This window comes from Didymella exigua, assembly GCF_010094145.1.
Source record: "Didymella exigua CBS 183.55 unplaced genomic scaffold M421scaffold_12, whole genome shotgun sequence".
Taxonomy (NCBI): Eukaryota; Fungi; Ascomycota; class Dothideomycetes; order Pleosporales; family Didymellaceae; genus Didymella; species Didymella exigua.
Window position 1 is genome coordinate 736,233 of NW_022984786.1, and position 20,564 is coordinate 756,796.

Consider the following 20,564-nt stretch of genomic DNA (forward strand, 5'->3'; position numbering starts at 1 on the left):
AACCCCTCATAGTACCCCACAATGGATGCAAGCGTTGGCGTACATCATCGTTCTCGAACGCGTATAGAAAGGCTGAAATCCAGCCTCTCAAGTCTGCGATCGAGGGCTGCTGACGGATGGCGCGGTACTCACCAGGCTTCTGGCAGCGGAGAATCCTCCGGGAAGCTTGCACCAGTAGACTCAGTAGGTAGACGACGGCGTCAACGAAGAATTTTCAAAGAAATCGCCCGAATTGAGGCCATCTTGGAAAGCTTGCCTCCCTAATTACCGGAAAGGGCCCAGCGCTGAATCGTGAGGCTCAATTGCGTACGTGCACACACCATCATGAACTTCCCGAGCGTGCAACACATGGCCGACAAACCTCCCGAGCGCGCACGATCCAGCGCAGGCACGATCTGTCAGGCACAACAACAGCGGACGACAGATGCCGGGGGGTTAAGAAAGACAGGACCTGGACCTGCGCCAAACGGTGTGTGGCCATGGACCTGATACCAAAGTCAAACATTCGAGAAGATTCGCTGCGGCAAAGTTTTCGAGGCGAAAGACCTCATGTTTACAATACTACGTAACTAGTAGTTCGACGAATACTGAAGCTTGAAGGATGCCGGGTCAAGCGAATTGCGGAGGTTCGCCGCAGCTGATGTCATCTATCGTTATCTTCACGTGAGATAGAGCTCGAAACGTGGCAGCTTGCTCCAACACCAACGAGAACTATTGCAGACCGCGACGAGCCCTTTCACTATTACAGACAGCAATGATAATTACTTCTTGAGCTCCTTGACATCGAGTCAACACACCATGGGCCGCCTTCAGCTCTATGTAACGGTATGTCAACCACAACAAGGGTCCCGCTCACGATGTTGACACCGTCAGGGCTCGGCCGTTATGGCCAACGTCGTACTCGCGCGCGCATACTACGAGCGCCCAAACTTCTACTCTGCCGCTGTCTACATTTCGCAGAGCACCGGCTCTCTCATGTTCCTGGTCAACTTGATGCTCATTGTCGCAACAAGCTTCGGATATGGACTTCAGCGCCTCTTCTATGGACCACTTCGCCCAATTGAAACCGAGCAGCTGTACGACAAGGCATGGTTTGCTGTCAGCGAGACACTGTTGGCGATGACCATCTTCAGGGATGATATCGGGCTGTGGTTCTTCACTATGTTCCTTTGCCTCCTCGCTGGCAAGGTATGGCAGTGGATTGGGGAGGGGAGGGTCGAGTTCCTCGAGCAGCAGCCACCAGCCAATCCACGACTCTTTCACACCCGGCTCGCCAGCTCTCTTCTCCTTTCCGTGTTCTTCGACGTCTATATGACGCAATACTGCGTGTCCTCGATCCTCTCAGCAGCTCGACCGGGCGTTATGGTCATGTTCGGCTTCGAATATGTTCTCCTCGCAATCGCATCGATATCGACTCTTATACGCTACATTCTGTCACTAGTCGAGATTGTCATCACACAACGTCAAGAGAGAGCGACAGACGAGGCTCAGAGGATCGCAAGGGAACAGGCTCGCCAACAAGCGGCGGCTGAGGGTGCAGAAGCTCCTGCTGAGGAAGAGGACGAAGCCGATGAGATTGACGTGCCTGGATGGGAAGAGAAGGGCCGCTGGATTTTCTACTTGGATCTGGCCACCGATTTCGTGAAGGCCTCAGTCTACATGGGATTCTTCACGGTCCTTATGACATTCTACGGTATCCCTATTCACATCATGCGGGATCTGTTCATGTCTGTTCGCTCGCTGATCAAGCGTATCAACGACTTCATCAAGTACCGCAACGCAACTCGCGATATGAATACTCGCTACCCGGATGCCACTGGAGACGATCTGAGCCGCGAGAACATTTGCATTGTTTGCCGTGAGGAGATGCGACCGTGGAACCCACCTGTTGCTGAAGGAGCGCAGCCGGGGCGCAGGATGGACGAACGACAAAGGCCGAAGAAGCTGCCGTGTGGGCATATTCTGCATTTCAGCTGCCTCAGAAGCTGGCTCGAACGACAACAAGTGTGCCCGACCTGTCGACGACCTGTACTAGGAGAGCCCACACCTCAACCTGCGCAACCCAACAACCAGGCAAATCCAGCAGCATTTAATCAGCCAAATCATAATCAGCCAAATCAGCCGAACGCACAGGTTCAAGGGGGTCTTCGCGGTTTCTTGCCAGGAAATGCGCAACAACCTCCTGCGAACCAAGCCCAACCTGGCGTACCAGCACCACAAGGTGCGCAACCGAACAGACCAAACGGCAACATGCGCATCTTCAACTTTGGGCCCTTTCGGCTTGCACTTGGAAACCTTCGTCTACCCGCAGAACAGGCAGGCAACGCCAACAACGTCAGAAATGCCATCGATCAGCTGCGCCAACAGGCTGTTGTGGGGCATGCACCTCAGATGCCTACTCAGTTACCACAAGGTCAGTTTCCGACTCACCAGCCGTTACTCTCCAATGCCGTACCTGCTGTACCAGCTGATCAAATGGGTGCGGCCCTTGCGCAACAACCCATGGACATCCGCTACGACATCTTGCGCATTCAGCAGCACATAACACAACAGCTTCGTCAACTTAATGTGCAGAACGAGCAGCTGGAGGTGACGTCCAGACTTCTTGTCGAGCTCAATCGTCTGAATACGTTATCTGCGGTTGGTCAGCAAGCAGCCGGTGTCTCCCCTGTGGATGCGTACAATATCAGCTCGTTCTCTCCACAAGCATACTTTGCCAGAGACCAGGTCCTAAGACAGGGCGATGCTGAAATACCTGAGGGGTTGACTCTTCCAGAAGGATGGACGTTGCGTCCTATGGCATTGGCAGCGCAGTCAGCCCAAACAAGCGCACCGGCTCCATCGCCGCTGTCGTCGCTGTCGACGTCACAACCTGCAGCACCAGTGGCTGATCCAGCGCCTGTGATACTAGAAGCGCAACCAATAGTGGCACAGCCACAAGCAGACTCAGCACCAGTGCAGCCTTCCCCATCCGCAACACCGACACCTGCAGGTCCAACATCGAGCTCATCACCCAAGCCTGGCGCACCTAGCTCACTTGAATCAAGTTGGAGCTTTGGTGACCTTCCTGAGCGGAATGAGGCGGAAGGATTGAGCTCCGCGGTTGCAGGAGGCAGCGCTGGCGGGCAGAACGTAACCAAGCCGGCAGTCACGGTGGAAGATGCCGAAGACAACGAACAGTAGATACATGAACATTGCATTGCATAGCGTGGCGTTTAGGTTTGGTAGCAACGAGTGAGCGATGCGCCTCGGTAACAGAGTACATAGATACCCACACATGGAATCGTAATATGTACGCTCGGTCCTCCGATTCGATCCCCACGTGCTGCAAAACGAGGCACATCTACCCAACCACCTCAACATTCGCTGTTCGTAGAGTTTTTGATGCGCAGTGCTGCAACTCTATCTTCCTGTCCACTCATGTACTTCCAGCCTCGCAGGAGCCCACTTTATCGCAGCCCACTCGACAACTCTTGTCTGGTCTCACCGCATGCACTTTATGCGGGGAGCTCGCCAGTATGCGGTGGTCCCGCCTAGCCCGTCCACTTGCAGGGATACGAAGACCACGTCAGCCACTAGGATTCACAATCACGTCCAAGACATGGCCTCGAGGCGACTATATGCGTCCACGAGTAGTGTCCGCGCAGCACAAGCTTGAAACGGTGCGAGCCTGAAAGGTAACACCCAGTCAAAGATGCAGGAACAGCGGCGAGGCGAAATCGCGTTGGAGCTATCTGGGCCAGGATGGAGGTCACGGATAAGTGACCAGGCCTGCCTGCGCTTTGGCGCGCTTTGAGGATGACTCTTTTACACTCGCTAAGACCTCGACAGCAGAACACCTACATATTCGAATATTCCCGTCGCTTTTCTCCTTGTACTTCTGTTTCCTCTGCCAATGCATCCAACAGCGATCTGAAGTCATGGCGGTGCGAACACAAGAGAAGCCTCACAAGGCCGAGGATGAGGGCGATGTCTCGCACTGCGTACACAATCTAATAGAAGCATTCACAAATGGACTCAACATATTTAAGCGCTTGCGCGAAAGAAGAACAAAACACAAAGCACGTAAAGAAATCCAAGCCCCAGAGCCCATCAACAGTGCAGAGCTGCAGCTGTCCAACTCATTGCGTAGAGGACCACAAGACCTATCGGAGAGGTATGAAGACTGCTATGGACAGAGGGGCATGGGGTCCAGATTCGCAAAGGGAGATTGTATGTCCAGCTCTCGTTGTCGCACACTGTTCTCATTACTGATCTAAATCAGCAATCGCTCATGCATCTCTTGCCGAAATATTGATGAGGCTCAATACAGGCCTCGTAGGCATTATCACCGCTTTCTTGCACCATGAACAAAAAGGCACCCACGGGCACATGAAGATGAACTACAAGTCTTTGACAGATCTATCCGAGGCCTCAAGGCGAGATGCGCTGACGAGTATGAGCCAACTGTACCAGCGACTGAGCCATTCGCAATTGCAAATCCACCCGGCGCTGAGGACCAAAACACCACTATATGTTGAGTCCTCAGGCAACAGCTCCGACTCCAGCAAGGATACCAAAAAGTCTACTGCATCAAAGCGCCGCCCAAGCGGCTCGCACGTGACGAAGATGGCCACCAAGAGCTCCAGCCAACCTCAGCTTTGCATGGTCCGGTCCAAGTCAAGAAACACGACGAGAAGAGACAGCACATCCAAGTCCAGCACCTCGAAGCCCAGTTCAAAGTCGACCTCGCCCCACGCATCGCCATACATTTCGCCCTTGCAATCGCCAGTGCCCGAATACGCCGTGCTAGACCCTATGATATTCAACAGACCAGACATGAAGAGCGGGCCACAAGCGCCTCTCCCGCTTTCCCATAGCGATCGCAAGCGCATCGACTCCCTCGACGTCGTCTGCCCAGCTGCTTGGTCACCCTACGCGCAACCCTACGACTACTTCAGCTTCATGCCTGAGCAGAGTCACCAACCGACCCCTAAACTCCCAGATTTCACCTCCACCCCACGACGCCCCTCAACATCTAATCCCAAAAACTCGACCTCGTCCCCTAAGAAACAGCAACCACCACCTGTCCCCGCCAAGCCGTCCGCGCTCAGCAACAGCAAGCTCGACGCCATGTCTGTCGCATCCGCGATACCATCACCACTACACCCAACGCCCATGAAAAGACGACTCGATAAAATGACGCTGAGCTCGTACACTTTTGCCAGCGATAGCACGAAGTTGGGCGAGATTCCGGAGACGAGGTGGGCGAAGCCCTGGGATTACGAGAGAGCGGAAATGCTAAACAACATGGCGGCTGCGGCGGCGAAGGTAAGGGTTCCAAGCCCGGCACAGGAAGAGAAGGGGAAGAGCAGAGACAAGGAGAGGGAGAAGAAGGGGTTAAAGTTTTGGAAGAGGGGAGAGATGGTTTAGGGTTGAGAGGACATGGATGCGAGAGATGGAGAGGTTTTATTTGACTTTCTGTAAGGTGTTGGCGCTCTGCCTTTTCTGTTTCTCGGATGCTCGGTGTTCTGTTTCGGATGTATCCTGTTTTGATTTACTGCGCTCGTGATTCACGTTTTTGATGACTGACGATTTAACGGCCTGTGGCATGAGCGATATATACCCGCATCGTTGTAGTGAGCGTTCTAGCATAGTTATTTGTACATCAATATTGATTTCGTTCTTCACTCGGGCTTACTTCCGCCGATCATCAAGCGTGCCACATCCCTCCATCTCTTCTAGCCAGCCCAACACCCAGCTCACTGAGCTTCCAATGGCTGTGCATCTTCGTCCTCCAACCCCACCCTCCGAGCCTGCCAAGACATACACTCAGCCCCACAACACACTCTTCATCGCTCACAACCCTACTATACTGCTGGTTTCGGTTTCCCTCGCCCCAGTGGCATTCCCTGCCTTTGATCGTCTTGAGCTTGATAGCTCTAAATTCCTCACTGACATGTACTTCACTGACTTCCTCACCGCCAGGACCGTCTATGTCAAAGTGAGCCACGTACTTCTCATCTTAGGGCTGGAACTCGTCGGAAAGCGCAAGATCGCTCGGATTCAGCGGCACTACTGGCTTGCCCTCTTTATTAACCCATTTCTTAGAGCCATACCAACCCTCTCCATTCCAATCTGGACTTTGACTCCGCACGGGTCCAAATGCGCCTACCTGCTGTGCTGCACGCTCTTTGCCTAAGCGGAAAGATGCGAAGCCTAGCAGATCGGGAATGGGCCAGTGATCGGTACCGCTGCTGCAAAATCCTGCTTCAATGGCAAACGAGGATATGCGGCGTACCATTTTGAGCTCTCCAGGATTTTGGCCCCAGAGGAGAAGGTGATGTGGTAGCATGGCAGAGGGCAAGTCTCCGCCGTCGTACCCATACCGGGCCGGAGGTAAAGGTGTGCAGGTTGTACAAGTTGTTGTGCCAGATTGGATTGCAGGAATGAGAGCCAGCACCGGGGTATAGGTGCAGCGCAGAAAGTGCTCAGAGAGTTGTTTGAGCTGGTGTGTAAGAGGATTTTGGCGTATGTGGGCTATGCTCTGGATGGTATGATTTTAAGAGGCCGAGGCGAGATATCATGCCATTCTAGAGGTCGATTGTCGGTTGAGTTTAGTTTGGAGAGGGATCTGGCAGAAGAACGGGGGCGATTTGGCCTGTGAGGCCGATGAGATACATGTCTGGCAGTACGACGAAAGGACGTGTGTTGAGACCATGAGTCTGAACGACCTTAGATCTTCCCGATGTCAAAATGAGCTAGCACATTCAGTTGCATCTAATACTTTTTCTATGATTGACCTGCTCACCTCCATGCCTTCGATGAAGCTTTGTCCCGCTTCGCTTGCATTCTTATCCAAGGCTGTTCTGTAGTGGCTTCGATCAACATTTTCTTGTAACATGTCGCAGTCTTTCAAAGATACTCTTATCTCCCGAATCCACTCGTGTGCATCGATGTGTAGTGTTACACCTCGCTTGCCTTCCGTACTACCCAACACTCTTTGAATGGTACCAAACGTAGCCGCGAGGCCCATTAGTGCCCCATTGACACTCCAGTACGTATCAAAGTCGCAGGCACGATGCCCTATCTCGTGCCACGAGCGGATGGGTTGTGCCGATACGGTTGTCGCCCCTTTTGGCAGGGGATGAAGTACGACGGGCATATGGAAACTTTCCGCACGGTCGAAGAGATTTTCTGCTTCTTGATTCTCGTGCGCTACGTGTGAAGTAGGAGGGGTCGTATGCTCTTACATGGGCAAAAGTGGCTGACACGCGTTCCAGATACGGTGGCGGTTGGCGATACCCGTGAAGGGGCCCTCCAGTCCATATCCCGGAGCTGTGACATGATAAACCCAGATGAAGAGGCCCTTGTATTGAAAGCCCTCTGGGAGTGTTATCTTATCTAGGTGAGTTCCTAGTTCCCAAAACCATGGGAGCACGCGCCACCGCAGCATGAGCATCTTCTCTGTAATATATTAGATCATAATTTAAATACTGTAGCTCCATTCCATCAATCAATATCCGTTATGGTCTAGTGGCTAGGATACATCGCTCTCATATGCAAGCGCCGATGTGGCCGGGGTTCGATTCCCCGTGACGGAAAAGATATTTTTGAGCTTCCAGGTCTCCTGCAAGCGGATACGTGATCGTGCTGGACCTGTTGCATATGAGAAGTATTTTTGCTGGTGTTACCCTACGTGATCTACCGCCCAATCACAACCACAGGGCTGCCACAAGCGCGTTGTTTCCCATGTGCACAGTCGTGTCGCGTGGCCTCGTGGGAACACGACTTTCCCTCTGCCTGAACTGGGCGCTGTGCTGCAACTGAAGTGGTGATTAAAGCTTGCCGGTGTTCTCTGTCTGCCCATTATGAGAATTCGCATTAGGAAGACTTCCAAGTGCAATGTGAAATTTAGTGAATAAGTTCGTCATAGTGTCGAGAACTGCTTTCACAAGGGTATTGAAGCATACAACAACTCCCGCAAGACAACTCTTACAAGACAACTCCCCTAAAACAACTCCAGTAAAACTCCCACAAAACCCCCACTTCCCGCGATCATTATACTCGAAGCTTCGGCGCCACAAAGTTCGGCCTGCTTGCAGGCAGCGTCTTTGTGCAGTCCCTCAAGTCTTTCAGGTTTGTCACACCTGTCAGGCTCATCCTAATGTACGCTTTTGAGTAGTCCTCGTTCCAGTGTTGCTGGTTGCCGACGAACTGCTTCCACTCGCCGTTGACCTTAGGATGTACGCTCAGCACCTTATCAGAGGGAAGTACAAAGATCTTGTCGTTGGGCATCGTCGGTTGGTTCAGCGTGTCGTTGTAGAATTCGACGTCCCAGACAGTGGGGGTGGTGTCAAGCGGCTTTCCGGCCTGAGATACGTCGACGAAACGTTGCTTCGCTGTTGCGTGGGCACCGACGAGTGCGGCGAGATCATGGGCGGAGAACCCTTTGCGTTCGAAGAGAGCGATGAGGTTGTCTGCGCTGTCACGTACATCTGGCAGCAGACCAGTAGGCGCAGCTTTTGTTGCATCCTTGCGGCCGACGAAGGTCCTGATGCGTGGTCCCTTCGGACAGGTGACAGTTGCGTGGTTGTGGGCGTACTGAACAAGGTCGGCGTATCCGACTCTGTACTTCTGTTGTACACCTTGAAGTACTCCACGAATACTCTGTAAACCGTTGTTCTCAGGTCGGTCTATCTCGCCAAAGTTCATCAAGAGAGATCCATCAGCGCCGCCATTGGGCGAAGTCTTGTCCCAGGCACCGGCGTCGTGGAAGCCAAATCGCACGGCAGCACGAGCATTGTCGTTGCACCCGCCGTCTGCTTGCAAGAACAGTTTTGTGAGCTCAGCTGAAACATCGTACCCTTGTGATGAGGTCAGTACTGTCTTTCGAAAAGAGACTGTGTGAACATACATGCACAGCAAGAGTCGATCATTGATGAGCAGAGGGGCGGCTTGTTCGATTTAGCGTTGTCGATGCCCGATGTCGTGCCAGCAAGCACGTTTTTGATAAGCTGTGAAACACCCGAGAGAATGCCCGTCAACAAGTTATCAATCAGCCCAGGTATACTCTGGCGTTCCTCCAGAGGGCTGGCCAGGGCGAGGAAGGTGAGCGAAAGAAGGGGCAATGCTAATATGAGCTTGTGGAACATCTTGAATGATAGATCGGGGGTTTGGGTGCTCGAGGGCTTTACTTCTATCTGGGAAGCGTCAAAAGAAGAGGGCTGATGGTTCCTAGCAAGGTACCGGAAGGCGCCTTTTATGTTCCTCCATCGTTGAGGACCAGTCTCTCCCCACGATGATAGACCGCTGAGGCTTTGCCACTTGGAGTCCTCGTGTTTCGCGTAGTCCCGGTCGGTGCGGTGCCTGGGTTAGCGAGTCGAAGCTTCCCCAGCTCGCTCGCCCCGATTAGACTTCGTTTAGCCGTTTCGAGCGCACGATACCTGCCAAGTCAGCCTAAGAGCATCGATCAGCCAATCCGAAGGGATCCAGTAGTCAGGAAGTGGCCAATTCAGTACACATGAGTCGGCAATCCGCTGCCGTCGCGCATGGGCTGGCGCAAGCTGGCCCCAAATCTACCCGAACATAGGCGTCTCAGCCTTACGCCGGCATGGCGAGGAGGGCTTCGGCTCAAGAAGGAGCTAGCGCTGTAGTCGAATTGGGCATTCTGTCGGCTCCGAGCTGGCAGACTTGATTCGTCTAAACGTTTTTATAAACCTCAAAGACCGCTGGTTTGTCGACTCCACGAGCATCAGTCAATGAAAGGGATGGACAGCGAGGTTCTGGCTGCAGAGGCAGAACAAGTGCTGGCGATGAGGCTTGCTAACTGCAGGAACATCGTCCAGCTGCCATGCCGCTAAATGCGGGCCGTCAGCAAGATCAGCCCTGCGCTTACATCTTTCGTATCCCTTTTTGCTTGCCCAGAACATTGAGTTTCGCTTAATCGCTCAAAACAGCATCGTACACGGTGTTGTCATTGCATATCTGGACCCTGCAAGCTAACATGGTACCAGAACATGGTCGAGGTTGAGGATCTTTGCGAGTCTGACAAAGGGAATTTGTCTTCTGCCAGCACAAGACATAGTCGCCTACACCCGCGGGTGTACCATGGGCCGCGAACGAGAGTATGTCTGGAAGACGGTGGGGCTGACACGTGAGTGTTGAGCGCTGAAAGACAGGCTGTGCCACATTAGGCATCAATCAAGTCAATTAAGCTTAGCCTCCCGACTTGACTTAACTTCACTCCTTGCACAGATGTAACAAATCGATATGCTTAGCCGGGCAATGACTGCTAGCTTAACTTAATCTAGTTCAGTAATGTGTAGGTGACATGTCTATACCCATTGAAACATGCTGTAAATCACGTGACGTGGTGTAGATCAGGGGCCTTCTGATCGCCCCCCGTCCAGCAGATAAGTTGAGCGAGCAATTTTACGCTGTAGACATGATATGATTCGCTTCCATACCGTATCCCTAGCTTTAGTCAAACAAGTCAATCAAGCTAATCAGGCGTGGTTGTTTGGGATTCTAGGCTGTGCGGCCTGTGCCTGTGCGGGGAGTCGCCAATAGTTCGATACCCTAGCGTTCAGCCTCACCCACAGTGCATGCTTTGTACCATGCTCTAAAATAATGTGGTCAAACATACTTCCCAGAAGGCCAAGCCAGCAGTGAAGATACTTTGCAGCTTTCCGGTGGGCTAGAAGACCTCCAAGCGGAGTTACTCGTGGCTGCGGTCGAAGAGTCACCGAAGAATCGCTCGGTGGCTTGCAAGCTACAGATCGATAACTTCGTGCAGGCTTGGAAATCGTGCAGCTGAAGCGAGCAATTGATAGTCATGTGGGCCTGTATTTGTCCGTAGGCGTAGTGCGTGACAAGAAGCAACTCAAAGCATCAGTGTACCTGTGCTCAATGTATTGATAGAGCTGGACCGGGCATTGGAAACTAATGGTGAAGATGATATACTCCGTAGTATCCAGCACGTTATTGTTGCCTGCTTACTCACCTGCTCTTAGAGTCCGACGGATGACCGGATGGAGATGGTTGAAACCACCTGAGATCTGACTTCTCGAGTGATATGTCTATAAGTGTGACGTGGTGCATCTTCCCATGGATTGAATGCATATATGCATGCTTCTGCTCAGATCTTCTTCATTATCGATGTCGGTAACACTGCCGCTCGCTCGTAAGGCTTTTCCTGCGTGACATGCTGCGACGGCTTGATAGATCTTGGATCCTACCATGGACGAGATCGCAAATGACAAAACAAGGTGCCGGGTGGCAAAGCATGGATGACATGCGTCCGTCACCTCGTGGCGCGAACGCGTCTTCAGCTCGTTAGCTCTAGCGCTAGTCGCCAACGCGTCTATCTCGTTCGCCATCTCGTCCCTTCCACCACGTTCTACACCCTCAGCACGGAGCTTCGCTCATTTACGGCTGCGCTGCGCATATGCGCACCGTTATCATGCCTCTAGGCTTCGAGCGAATCAACGAGCGCACCCAGCGACCGAATGCCTCAATCAACTTCATTCGCACAATCCCAGGCCCGACTTCAATGACCGCCGAACAGATTCTGAATCGAGTCGCCGCGATATGCTACCCATTCATGAAAGCAAACATGATACTAGTACAAGCACTCGAGGAATTTCCCTACAACAACGAATTTGTTGGTCGCAACTTCAACTGCGGCGAGGTCATTCAGCTTGTGCTGCGAGATCGCAACGGGCGGTGGCTCCCTCAGCGTATGGTTGAGATGGTCATGGTGCATGAGCTGGCACATTGCAAGCAAATGAACCACTCCAAGGCATTTTGGAAGGTCAGAGATGCATATGCAGTTGACCTGCGGGCGCTGTGGGTGAAGGGCTACACTGGAGAAGGTATTTGGGGTCGAGGCAGAGGATTGGAGACAGGCAATATCCAATCGAGCAAGGTCGATGCAAGCGACATGCCTGAGCATTTATGTGGTGGCACATACGGTCGCAGGTTACAGAAAAGGGGGAGGGGCGGCAAGGAGAAAGAGACGCTCTCTTATGCTGAGAGGAAACAGCGACGTATTCTGAAGAAGTTTGGTGCTGGCGGCCAGTCATTGGGTGCAGATGACGATACCAAGATCAAGCTCGAAGGTGGTGTACCGAAGAAAGGCAAGCCAAGGGTAGCAGGCAGCGCACGAGGCCGAGAACTCAGGGCTGCAGCTGCACTGGCTCGGTTTGAGCCCGTGAAAAGGGAAGCAGAAGGAATCATCATCAAGAAAGAAGATATCTCGGACAGCGGGACAGAAGACGAGATTGACCTGGCTGACGCGGCGCTCGACGTGGATGGATCGAAGCTCGTCGATTGTAAGGGTCGCGCCCTGATCAAGATCTGCGAGGACGATGTTGACAAGGATGGCGATGCACGACGCGAGATGGATGAGATTCAAAATATCACGCCTCGTTACAAGCCTTCTGCATACATGCCTACCTCCAAGGTCACTTCTACACGTCCGAATACTACGGAACAAACCATTGAAGCCGAGCAAACTACCAAGAAACACGACCGGCTCGTCATCGGGGCAGGTCGTACATATGAAGTATTCAAGAGACGCTCCGATGCTGCAGCAAGTGCTGCAGTCGCAAAGTCTAGAACTCCACGAGCGGCCGCGCCGGTGTCGTGCAAAGTCTGCTCTCTTTCGAACGAGCCCGGGTTGTTGATCTGCGCTGTCTGCTTCAACGTGCTCAATCCAGACCTCATGAACCATTGGAAGTGCAAGAGCGAATCCTGTAAGAGAAGCAACTACATGAACGCGGGTAATGTTGGAGCATGCGGCGCATGCGGTCAACCGAAGGCAGCCCAGTGATTTCTCGGAGCAGCACGATTTACGAACCTCATAATGTGATACCCCATAATTTAGCATAGAATCAATAGTGATTGTTACAGCGTGCACAAGCAACGACCCAGGAGCTGTCTCGGCGGAAGGTTATTAGCGCCGCTTTACCGGTAGTGGAGCATGTCGTCACCATTTTGAGTATGAAGTGCTGTCACCACACCCGTTCCACGATTCAACCTGTGGTCTCGATTGAGTGTCTACATACATGAATCACGATGACTCCCTACAGCGATAGCGACGAACAATCTCTAAGACATTCACGACTGCTCCAGCTTCCACGCGAACTGAGGGAACTCATTTATGAGCATGCGATTATCCGCGACACAATACCTATCGACTGTGCCGTTGTCAAAGGACCTGGATACCGCAAGCATACCGGCTATCCATATGCTTCTTCTCCTCAACTGCATGAGGCCTATCCGCTGAGTCACGACGTGGCTTATCGAAGGATTTGGTCTTTACCTATCTACGACCTCAACGTCGATATTCAAGGCGGTACATGGATGGAACCCAAGCGAGCTCAGATGACCTATCAGCTTGGAGCAACGTGTCGAAGGCCAGATTATGCACATTGTCACGACAAAGCTGCCATTCAATTACTGCAAGTCTGTCGGATGGTGCACGATGAGGCACGACCTCTATTCTACAAGAAGAACATATTCAGTTTTACCGGTAGATTTTCCGTATCTACTGCCCTCGCATTCATCCAGGACCTCTCCACAACGGCACTGCCTCTTCTCTCGTCGATTGAGATAGTATTGACAGAAGGCAACAACATGAGAGGCACTGCGGAGGCTCACTACCCACCTACTACCAGGTCGTCGGACTGTTTGGTGCTGCAGCACGCTTTCCACTACTTTACGGACCTCTGTGCCCTGCTAGCATCGTCGACTGTTCAGCTGCGACACCTCTATTTGACGATTGAGTCACAATCTGGTTATGGTGACAGTCAGCCACAGGCTTTGTCAGAATGCATAGCATGGGAGGTCGAGAAGAGTAGTTCTCCTCGCCCTTGGGTTGCCTCCTGGATTCAACCGTTGCTCAAGATACAAGGCTTGGAGTCCATCAAAGTCTACTGGATATCTGATCGGCCCAGGCTGCGGAGGATGTCAGACACGCTGTCGACTATGCAACAATCGATGCTCAAGCGGGCTGATCTCCAGAGAGCAGACAGTGGAACAGGTGGCGAAATGCACAATGTTCAGGGTCATGAGCTCGAGTTCAGCATCCTCAAGAGCCACTGCGATCGCATCGTAACCACACTCATCGTCAATCCACAGACCCAAGAACTGATATCGGGGGAGTGCTCCTGTGAGGATCAGTGTACCGGTCTTGAGCATACTACACGAGGTCTTCCGGGGCCAATTAGCTCGCTCTACAGATGCGGAATAGCCACATGGAAAGAGCACCAGGCGTCCTTCACTGGGTTCAGTGACGCATACACGGCGTATTGTGAGCTTACCAGTATACATACTTCAAGTTCAGGTCGCCGGAAGTCGTCCAATTGCGCGGTGCATCTCAACGACTGAGCCTCAACGTTCGCGGTGTACAAGTTCATGCGCTACAGGCTACAGCTCGTGGCATTGTACTACCGGCCAACTCCACAAAGCAAGTACGGCAACTGGATTCGATATATCCGAGGACGTCGGCAATGTGGTCTGTATTGATGCAGTAACCGGCTACTACGGGATCAGGATCAAGCATGTAAACGAAGTTGAGATCCGAGGGTATTGTTAGCGTCAATATCAGCCACATCGGGCCTACCACATGGCTCGGAAGCAGAGTCCATGTTTACTTCGTAGTTATACGGTAGCCAATCGCGAACCTCATGAGACGCATTTGACTGGATGGTGTTTGCTTGCTACCAGCAACGTCAGTAAACGCAGACTCTCGCTCAGCGTCGCGGAGAACGACTCGTTGCAGCTACTTCGTGTCATCGTACGGTTTGAAATCTGGCCCCTTGATCTCCTACGTTCTCGGGACTGTACAGACCTGGTCTTGTAGCAGGTATCCTTAAGTGGACAGTCAGCCACCTCATAATTGTAGCGAAACGGATATACTCCCGTGATCCTTCGTCACCCAGGCACCCACCTGCCCCAGAACCTGCCCCGCATCCGGACGAACCGCTTACGAAATATGCCTACGCCACTATTGATTCAACATCAGGATCTTTCACCAGTCATGCAAGTGTTACAATCGCGAATCTCGACAACTTCGGGATACACACTGACAACAACGAGCACCCTGGCAGACGCGCATGAGCGCACGCCGTGCCGCCCTCCAAGACTGTGGAAATGTCTGATACCCGATACGCGAAATGTGCCGATCCACAAGGATCCCGCCAGCTAACTCAATTAGGGTCGCGACATGGCGCCTTTAAATTCACCGATAGCGAGTCGAGTTCTACGACTTCTCAAGTGGGACCAATCAGAAATGCTCATTTAAGTTGAGGATATTCCCAGATGGCAATCGTGCATCCATACGCACACGCTTGAGCAAGGGTTCAGACTCCAGTCCAGGTATCAGGCCCGATTAGGACCGCGCTGGACTCGTGCTGTGATATATAAGATCACGGAGGACGGTGATGGATTCCTTCACCGCTGCTTGGCCTCGGCTCGTTCTGACCTACTTCGTTACATACCTTCAGGCCACTTGCGGCCCCAGTTCTGCTTCGACATCTTCAATTACATCGAGCACAAAATATTCGACGATATGGCGAAGCTCGTCGACCCCGTCGGGATCGCAAACAGCCCGCCTGTGCTTGCTTCTCTCGGTCTCATTACACATCTACTTCTACACCGAGATGAGTGGGACAACGATATGTCCATCTGGCTTGGAGCGTGGCTGTTCGGAATCGCTGGAATCGCTGTGACCGAGTACACTCGAGCAAACTCTATCGGCAATGTAGTAAAGGTCACAGCAACTGCAGCAGCAATCTACTTCGGCGTATTGGCGGCGAGCATTCTCGCTCATCGAGTGCTATTCCATCGATTGCGAAAGGCAAGTCCCAATAGTCGCGTCTCAAGGCTGTAGCTAACTAACAACACACAGTTCCCTGGACCTTTCGTTGCGCGCTTCTCTAAGTTTCACGCCGTCTTTGCTGGTGTGCTTCCCGACTACCAGTACTACAAGTACAGCGAAGCATTACAGAAGAAATACCAAGCAGACCTCATTCGAACGGGCCCCCGCGAGCTTGCTGTGTATCGCGCCGATGCCGTTCCACTTATTCACGGGCCTATGTCACGGTGCCGGAAGGGCCCCTGGTACAACAATGCGAATCACTTAGGTGGCGCATCCACACATACCACGCGCGACAAGCAGGACCATAAGCAGCGACGCAAGGCTTGGGACCACGCTTTCAACGCAAAGGCATTGCGCGAATACGAACCCAGACTGAACCGACACGCGCTCGCGCTCATGACAAAGCTAAAGGAGGAGGCCAATAACCCCTCTATTCGAATTACTAACTGGGTCAACTTCTACAGCTTTGACGTCATGGGCGACATCGGGTTCAGTCGCAGTTTTGGTATGCTAGAGAAAGGTGAAGAAGACCCTATGATCAAGCTCCTACACGCCAGCATGGAACCGTTGTCCGTTTTTGGGCAATTTCCTTGGGCGCTAAACTTGATCACCCGTACATCATTCGGTGCTAAACCACTCATTGAGCATATCGAGTGGACTGCGAAGGTTTTGAAGGAGAGGACGGCGGTACGTAGGCCATGATTGCTCTAAGCCCGATCGCTACTAACGTCTGCGCAGATCACGCCAAAGGAAAATGACGTCGTCAGCTGGCTGCTTGATCCCAGCAGCTCAAAGGTAACACGTGAGCTTAATGCTGACTCTCGTCTCCTTATCGTTGCCGGAAGGTAAGCCAGTCCGCAGTTGCGCATCTCTTCTGGGCATGGGACTAATCTTCCATACAGCGACACCACAGCCGCAACACTGTCTTTCATCAGCTACGAGCTCTGCAAGCACGCTGGTGTTCAGGCCAAATTACGCAAAGCAGTTGATGCTGCCGCCAATGGCAAGAATCACCTTGATGTTGAGGATGTGCAAAACATTCCGTACCTAGATGGTGTCATTAATGAAGTTCTTCGTCTCCACCCGGCTGTATGTTCTGAGCGACTACCACTTCTCTAGTACAAGCTGACTGACATTTCCAGGTCCCTTCCGGCGTCCAGCGCGAAACCCCATCCGAAGGTATGACGCTCCCCGACGGCACCTATATTCCCGGTAACATCCTCGTCTGGATGCCTATTCACTGCCTCCAACGCGATCCCCGATACTGGGCTAAGCCCTTGACCTTCATGCCCGAACGCTGGACCGACGAGCAGCCCGAGGCCATCATCGACAAGCGCGCGTTCATGCCTTTCAGCACTGGTGTGTACAGCTGCGTTGGCCAGAAGCTGGCGATGATGCAGTTGAGGAGCGTCACGGCGAATCTGATCAGGACGTTTGATATAAGCTTTGCGGAGGGTGAGGACGGGAGTGCAGTCGAGAAGCAGAGTAGGGATTGCTTTACTACGAATGTGGGCAAGTTGGACGTCAGGCTCGAGCCTAGGTACAAGGCATGAAGATGAGACAGAATAGTTGATAAACACAGATATGAAACATGCTTCAGAGTGAATCGCTCTGCAGGACCACAACATCTCCTGCCCATACGTATATTGATCATGCCAGCAGCCAAATGAGGTCGAACACGTCTACCTCGGATGATCGACCAGTGCCCCACACCCAGCCCCTCTCTTTCCGACCTACGTCGTTCCAAGTTCTGTATAGCAAGGCTGACTAGATAGCTCAGCCTTCCATCGACTACCAAACCACATAACCCCCAAGCCGCACTGCCGCACCCTCAAAATGACAGCCCAGCCGCTTCCAGACTCCAGCATATCCCTTACATACACCACTCCCGAATCCCCACCCCATCTACACCATGCCCCCCTCCCGGTCCCCGGCCCCAACCAAATTCTCGTCAAAATCCATGCCGCAGCCATAAATCCCGTCGACATTCAGCTCTGGGGCAATCCGCTGCTGGGGCTGCTCGCCGGACGCCGAGAAAAAGGACTTGGCCGCGACTACGCCGGCACAGTCGCAGGGATCGGGTCCGCGTTGCGCAAATCCTCGCAATGGCAGCTCGGCGAGCGCGTGTTCGGGCTCTGCAATCGGCCCACAGGTGAGGGCACGTTCGCGGAGTACCTCTGCGTGACGCCCGCGAGCGAGCCTGTGGCGAAGATGCCGCAGGCGTGGGGCTTTGAGGAGGCCGCTGCTGTGCCGCTAGTTGTGCTTACGGCGTTTGCGTGTCTGGCTTGGTTGCCTGCTGAGACGGAGAGTCCGAATGGCGCGGCGAGGAGAGTGGTGGTTGGTGGTGCGAGTGGAGGCGTGGGGATGTGGGTTGTGCAGCTCGCGAAGGTGTACGGGTGCCATCTTACGGGCGTCTGCTCGGGGAAGAATGCGGAGTTTGTGAGGGGCTTAGGGGCGGATGATGTGGTTGATTATAATAGGCAGGATGTTGCGGAGACACTTTTGGCCTCGAGGCCCGAGGGTAGGAAGTATGATTTGTATGTTGACTGTGTTGGTGGGACAGAAATGTTTGAGCATTGGTATGATTTGCTGCATAAAAATGCGGCGTATATCACGATTGTGGGGGACAAGACAAGCCGGACTGCGATGGGTGGGCCGTTCACGTACTTGACGTACCCGTCGCAGATTTGGAGGCACGTCTATGGGTTTTTCTTCGGCCCTAGATACGCGAATGTGCTTCTGTATCAGAAGAGTGAGTTGCTGGAGCAGGTTGCGAAGTTGGCAGACGAAAAAGGCGTGCAGATCGTGGTGCAGGATGTGGTGAAGGGTATACTGAGTGAGCCAGGCCACGTTGATGCTTGGGATAAGGTCAAGGGGTATATGGTAGAAGGGAGGGTGCGCGGGAAGATTGTTGTCAGCATCCCATAAGGCTGCCCTCGAGTTTGCAATGGATTCGTAAGACTATTTCATAGGTTTCCGTTTCCCTCATTATTGTACTACTACCAATTAATCAAGGACGTTATCCGCAGCCAATGTCACGGCGATCATAACTATCCACCAAATACTGGATCTGAGCGTACGCACCACGTGTCTAGATATGGTATATCTTGCCACTATCCCTCAAAAAGTGCTACCACTGGTTAAATTCATTTGGCTCCAGCGCCACCACGCTCTCAAGGACATCTACAGCAAACGCCTTCGGCATCTCCAACAAAAAATCGAAGTCGAACTTCTCGGCATCGTCAACGACGATGAAGGCATACATGTCAGCAAGTAGTTGTTGCATGAGACAATACCCAGGCGTATCTTCGTACACAAGCTCGACCACGGAGCTTACGCAAGCCAGTGCGTACGGACTTGTATCGTGATGAAGGCATCTATGATGTCGTTTTGTTAACAGCCACCATCAATTGTTTGACCAACGATGTACTCTTGGACTAGGCGCACGAGAACAGTACTGATTATGCGCTCGTTGCTTACATCGATTATTGCGGTCGGGAGGTTGCTGTTGTAGAGCCAGTGTATGTAGGTCGGGCTCACTCTGGCAAAATCCGCTACAGGGCGCCAACGGAGAATGCTGACGGTATCAGGGACCCAAAATTGTCGTGGGTTCTTCTTTAACGCTTCCTCCCACATCTTCTTGAAGAGGAGATTCTGGTCTAGAACGCGTCGGTGGACGTTGTAGATTGTGCCATCGTTGGTCTGTACCTCGACAAGTTCACCGTAGTCGCTGTTCGTTTCGTTAGCTACTTTTGAGGCATCTAGGTGTTATACTTACTTGTTGGTCTGTCGACGAATCTTATCGAAGCGCGAGAAAGTATGGTGGTCGAGTGGTGGGAGGAAGGGAAGTCCGCTGGAGTTCTTAGCCTTCTGCTGTTGCCAGCTGTTACTAGAATGGCCCCTGAACGGTTGATGATAGAACGACCATGCGGACACCAAAGGCGCTAGCTTGAGCCTTTGCTTGGTATCGACCTTGCTGTTCTTGGGATTTGTCTTGGTGTCAGCCTTTGCCGGCTGCGGGGTGATTAAGATTTCCGACACCAAAGGCACCAGCTGGAGCTTTGCCTTTGCAGCCTTCTTGATTTTGGAGGAGCTTGCCGCCATCGGATCCTTCGCATTCTTTACAGCGCTGCTAGGGTGCAGGAAGCGATTGAGTACCTGGCTGTCAGCGACGTTAGCCTCCGTCAGATCGCGATTCGACACAGGTGCCTCTGTGATGCCTACAGCGTCTATAGCAGGCACTTCCTGCTTGCGAACATCTAGAGTCTCGACTTCGGTGGCGTCTGATACTGCAATGTCGGCGAATTCCAGTTCAGAGTCCCAACGACGAAGGGAACTGGTCCCATCCTTGTTCTTTGGGACTTTAGTTTCGGCTTTATTCGAGATCGACCGGCTCGGACATCGCTTGCTTCTTCTTGCTCTTCTTGCCCTTGCGATCCTTCATATCCAGCATGCTTGCAGTTTGGTAGGCAAACTTGCTTCTTGATCAGGAGCTCCCAGTAGACGTGCGCAGTGGTTGAGCGGAGCATGCGTGGGCGTGTGATCGAGAAGACTGTGTCCTGTGGCCTCGTGAGCATCATAAAGGACATGGATGATCTTGCAGTGAACAACCTGTCGGCTCGCGTTGACTCCGTTCCATTTCACTGTGCTTCAAGAGGAGCTGATATGTAGTGCCCGGATTAGTGAAAAGAATCTCCAC

At 52.7% G+C, this 20,564-nt stretch overlaps 8 protein-coding genes and 1 non-coding gene across 9 annotated transcripts; 7 read left to right on the plus strand and 2 right to left on the minus strand.

Moving 5' to 3' along the window:
* Positions 1-579: 579 nt before the first annotated feature.
* On the plus strand, positions 580-3,490 carry M421DRAFT_420303 (uncharacterized protein). The gene is made up of 2 exons (XM_033592430.1): positions 580-825; positions 874-3,490. Exons 1-2 carry the CDS (start codon positions 799-801, stop codon positions 3,181-3,183), a joined length of 2,337 nt encoding a protein of 778 aa, XP_033449325.1. The 5' UTR covers positions 580-798; the 3' UTR covers positions 3,184-3,490.
* A 55-nt stretch (positions 3,491-3,545) lies between these two features.
* M421DRAFT_420304 (uncharacterized protein) lies at positions 3,546-5,673 on the plus strand. Its single transcript, XM_033592431.1, has 2 exons — positions 3,546-4,212; positions 4,265-5,673. The coding sequence occupies exons 1-2, from the start codon at positions 3,921-3,923 to the stop codon at positions 5,410-5,412; spliced, it is 1,440 nt and encodes a 479-aa protein (XP_033449326.1). The 5' UTR covers positions 3,546-3,920; the 3' UTR covers positions 5,413-5,673.
* A 1,828-nt stretch (positions 5,674-7,501) lies between these two features.
* Positions 7,502-7,583, plus strand: M421DRAFT_t62. Its single transcript has one exon. It is a non-coding gene; the product is annotated as a tRNA-Glu (tRNA).
* Positions 7,584-7,618: 35 nt separating this feature from the next.
* M421DRAFT_420305 (class II peroxidase) lies at positions 7,619-9,315 on the minus strand. The gene is made up of 2 exons (XM_033592432.1): positions 8,897-9,315; positions 7,619-8,846 (listed from the first exon to the last, which is right to left on the minus strand). Exons 1-2 carry the CDS (start codon positions 9,132-9,134, stop codon positions 8,041-8,043), a joined length of 1,044 nt encoding a protein of 347 aa, XP_033449327.1. The 5' UTR covers positions 9,135-9,315; the 3' UTR covers positions 7,619-8,040.
* Positions 9,316-11,178: 1,863 nt separating this feature from the next.
* Positions 11,179-12,908, plus strand: M421DRAFT_420306 (WLM-domain-containing protein). The gene has a single exon (XM_033592433.1). It carries the CDS (start codon positions 11,444-11,446, stop codon positions 12,812-12,814), a length of 1,371 nt encoding a protein of 456 aa, XP_033449328.1. The 5' UTR covers positions 11,179-11,443; the 3' UTR covers positions 12,815-12,908.
* Positions 12,909-13,101: 193 nt separating this feature from the next.
* On the plus strand, positions 13,102-13,989 carry M421DRAFT_49618 (uncharacterized protein; the record flags this gene model as incomplete). Its single annotated transcript, XM_033594781.1, has 1 exon — positions 13,102-13,989. A coding segment is annotated over one exon (888 nt), but the record flags the coding sequence as incomplete, so codon positions are not given.
* Positions 13,990-15,556: 1,567 nt separating this feature from the next.
* On the plus strand, positions 15,557-17,418 carry M421DRAFT_100778 (cytochrome P450; the record flags this gene model as incomplete). The annotated part of the gene is made up of 5 exons (XM_033586563.1): positions 15,557-15,844; positions 15,896-16,552; positions 16,604-16,710; positions 16,768-16,954; positions 17,008-17,418. 5 exons carry the CDS (start codon positions 15,557-15,559, stop codon positions 17,416-17,418), a joined length of 1,650 nt encoding a protein of 549 aa, XP_033449330.1.
* Positions 17,419-17,701: 283 nt separating this feature from the next.
* On the plus strand, positions 17,702-18,793 carry M421DRAFT_61876 (GroES-like protein; the record flags this gene model as incomplete). The annotated part of the gene is made up of 1 exon (XM_033595919.1): positions 17,702-18,793. One exon carries the CDS (start codon positions 17,702-17,704, stop codon positions 18,791-18,793), a length of 1,092 nt encoding a protein of 363 aa, XP_033449331.1.
* A 51-nt stretch (positions 18,794-18,844) lies between these two features.
* M421DRAFT_420309 (uncharacterized protein) lies at positions 18,845-20,284 on the minus strand. The gene is made up of 3 exons (XM_033592434.1): positions 20,090-20,284; positions 19,644-20,027; positions 18,845-19,595 (listed from the first exon to the last, which is right to left on the minus strand). The coding sequence occupies exons 2-3, from the start codon at positions 19,967-19,969 to the stop codon at positions 19,259-19,261; spliced, it is 663 nt and encodes a 220-aa protein (XP_033449332.1). The 5' UTR covers positions 19,970-20,027; positions 20,090-20,284; the 3' UTR covers positions 18,845-19,258.
* Positions 20,285-20,564: the final 280 nt, after the last annotated feature.

What these genes read in the sequence shown, in the direction of transcription:
- M421DRAFT_420304 (XM_033592431.1), top strand. Translation starts at nt 3,921, where the DNA reads ATGGCGGTGCGAACACAAGAGAAGCCTCACAAGGCCGAGGATGAGGGC. An exon ending in CAGATTCGCAAAGGGAGATT is followed by an intron (nt 4,213 to 4,264) that starts GTATGTCCAGCT and finishes GATCTAAATCAG; the next exon opens with CAATCGCTCATGCATCTCTT.
- M421DRAFT_420305 (XM_033592432.1), bottom strand. Translation starts at nt 9,134, where the DNA reads ATGTTCCACAAGCTCATATTAGCATTGCCCCTTCTTTCGCTCACCTTC. An exon ending in GATCGACTCTTGCTGTGCAT is followed by an intron (nt 8,847 to 8,896) that starts GTATGTTCACAC and finishes CCTCATCACAAG; the next exon opens with GGTACGATGTTTCAGCTGAG.
- M421DRAFT_420306 (XM_033592433.1), top strand. Translation starts at nt 11,444, where the DNA reads ATGCCTCTAGGCTTCGAGCGAATCAACGAGCGCACCCAGCGACCGAAT.
- M421DRAFT_420309 (XM_033592434.1), bottom strand. Translation starts at nt 19,969, where the DNA reads ATGGCGGCAAGCTCCTCCAAAATCAAGAAGGCTGCAAAGGCAAAGCTC. An exon ending in ATTCGTCGACAGACCAACAA is followed by an intron (nt 19,596 to 19,643) that starts GTAAGTATAACA and finishes CGAAACGAACAG; the next exon opens with CGACTACGGTGAACTTGTCG.
- M421DRAFT_420303 (XM_033592430.1), top strand. Translation starts at nt 799, where the DNA reads ATGGGCCGCCTTCAGCTCTATGTAACG. An exon ending in GCCTTCAGCTCTATGTAACG is followed by an intron (nt 826 to 873) that starts GTATGTCAACCA and finishes TGACACCGTCAG; the next exon opens with GGCTCGGCCGTTATGGCCAA.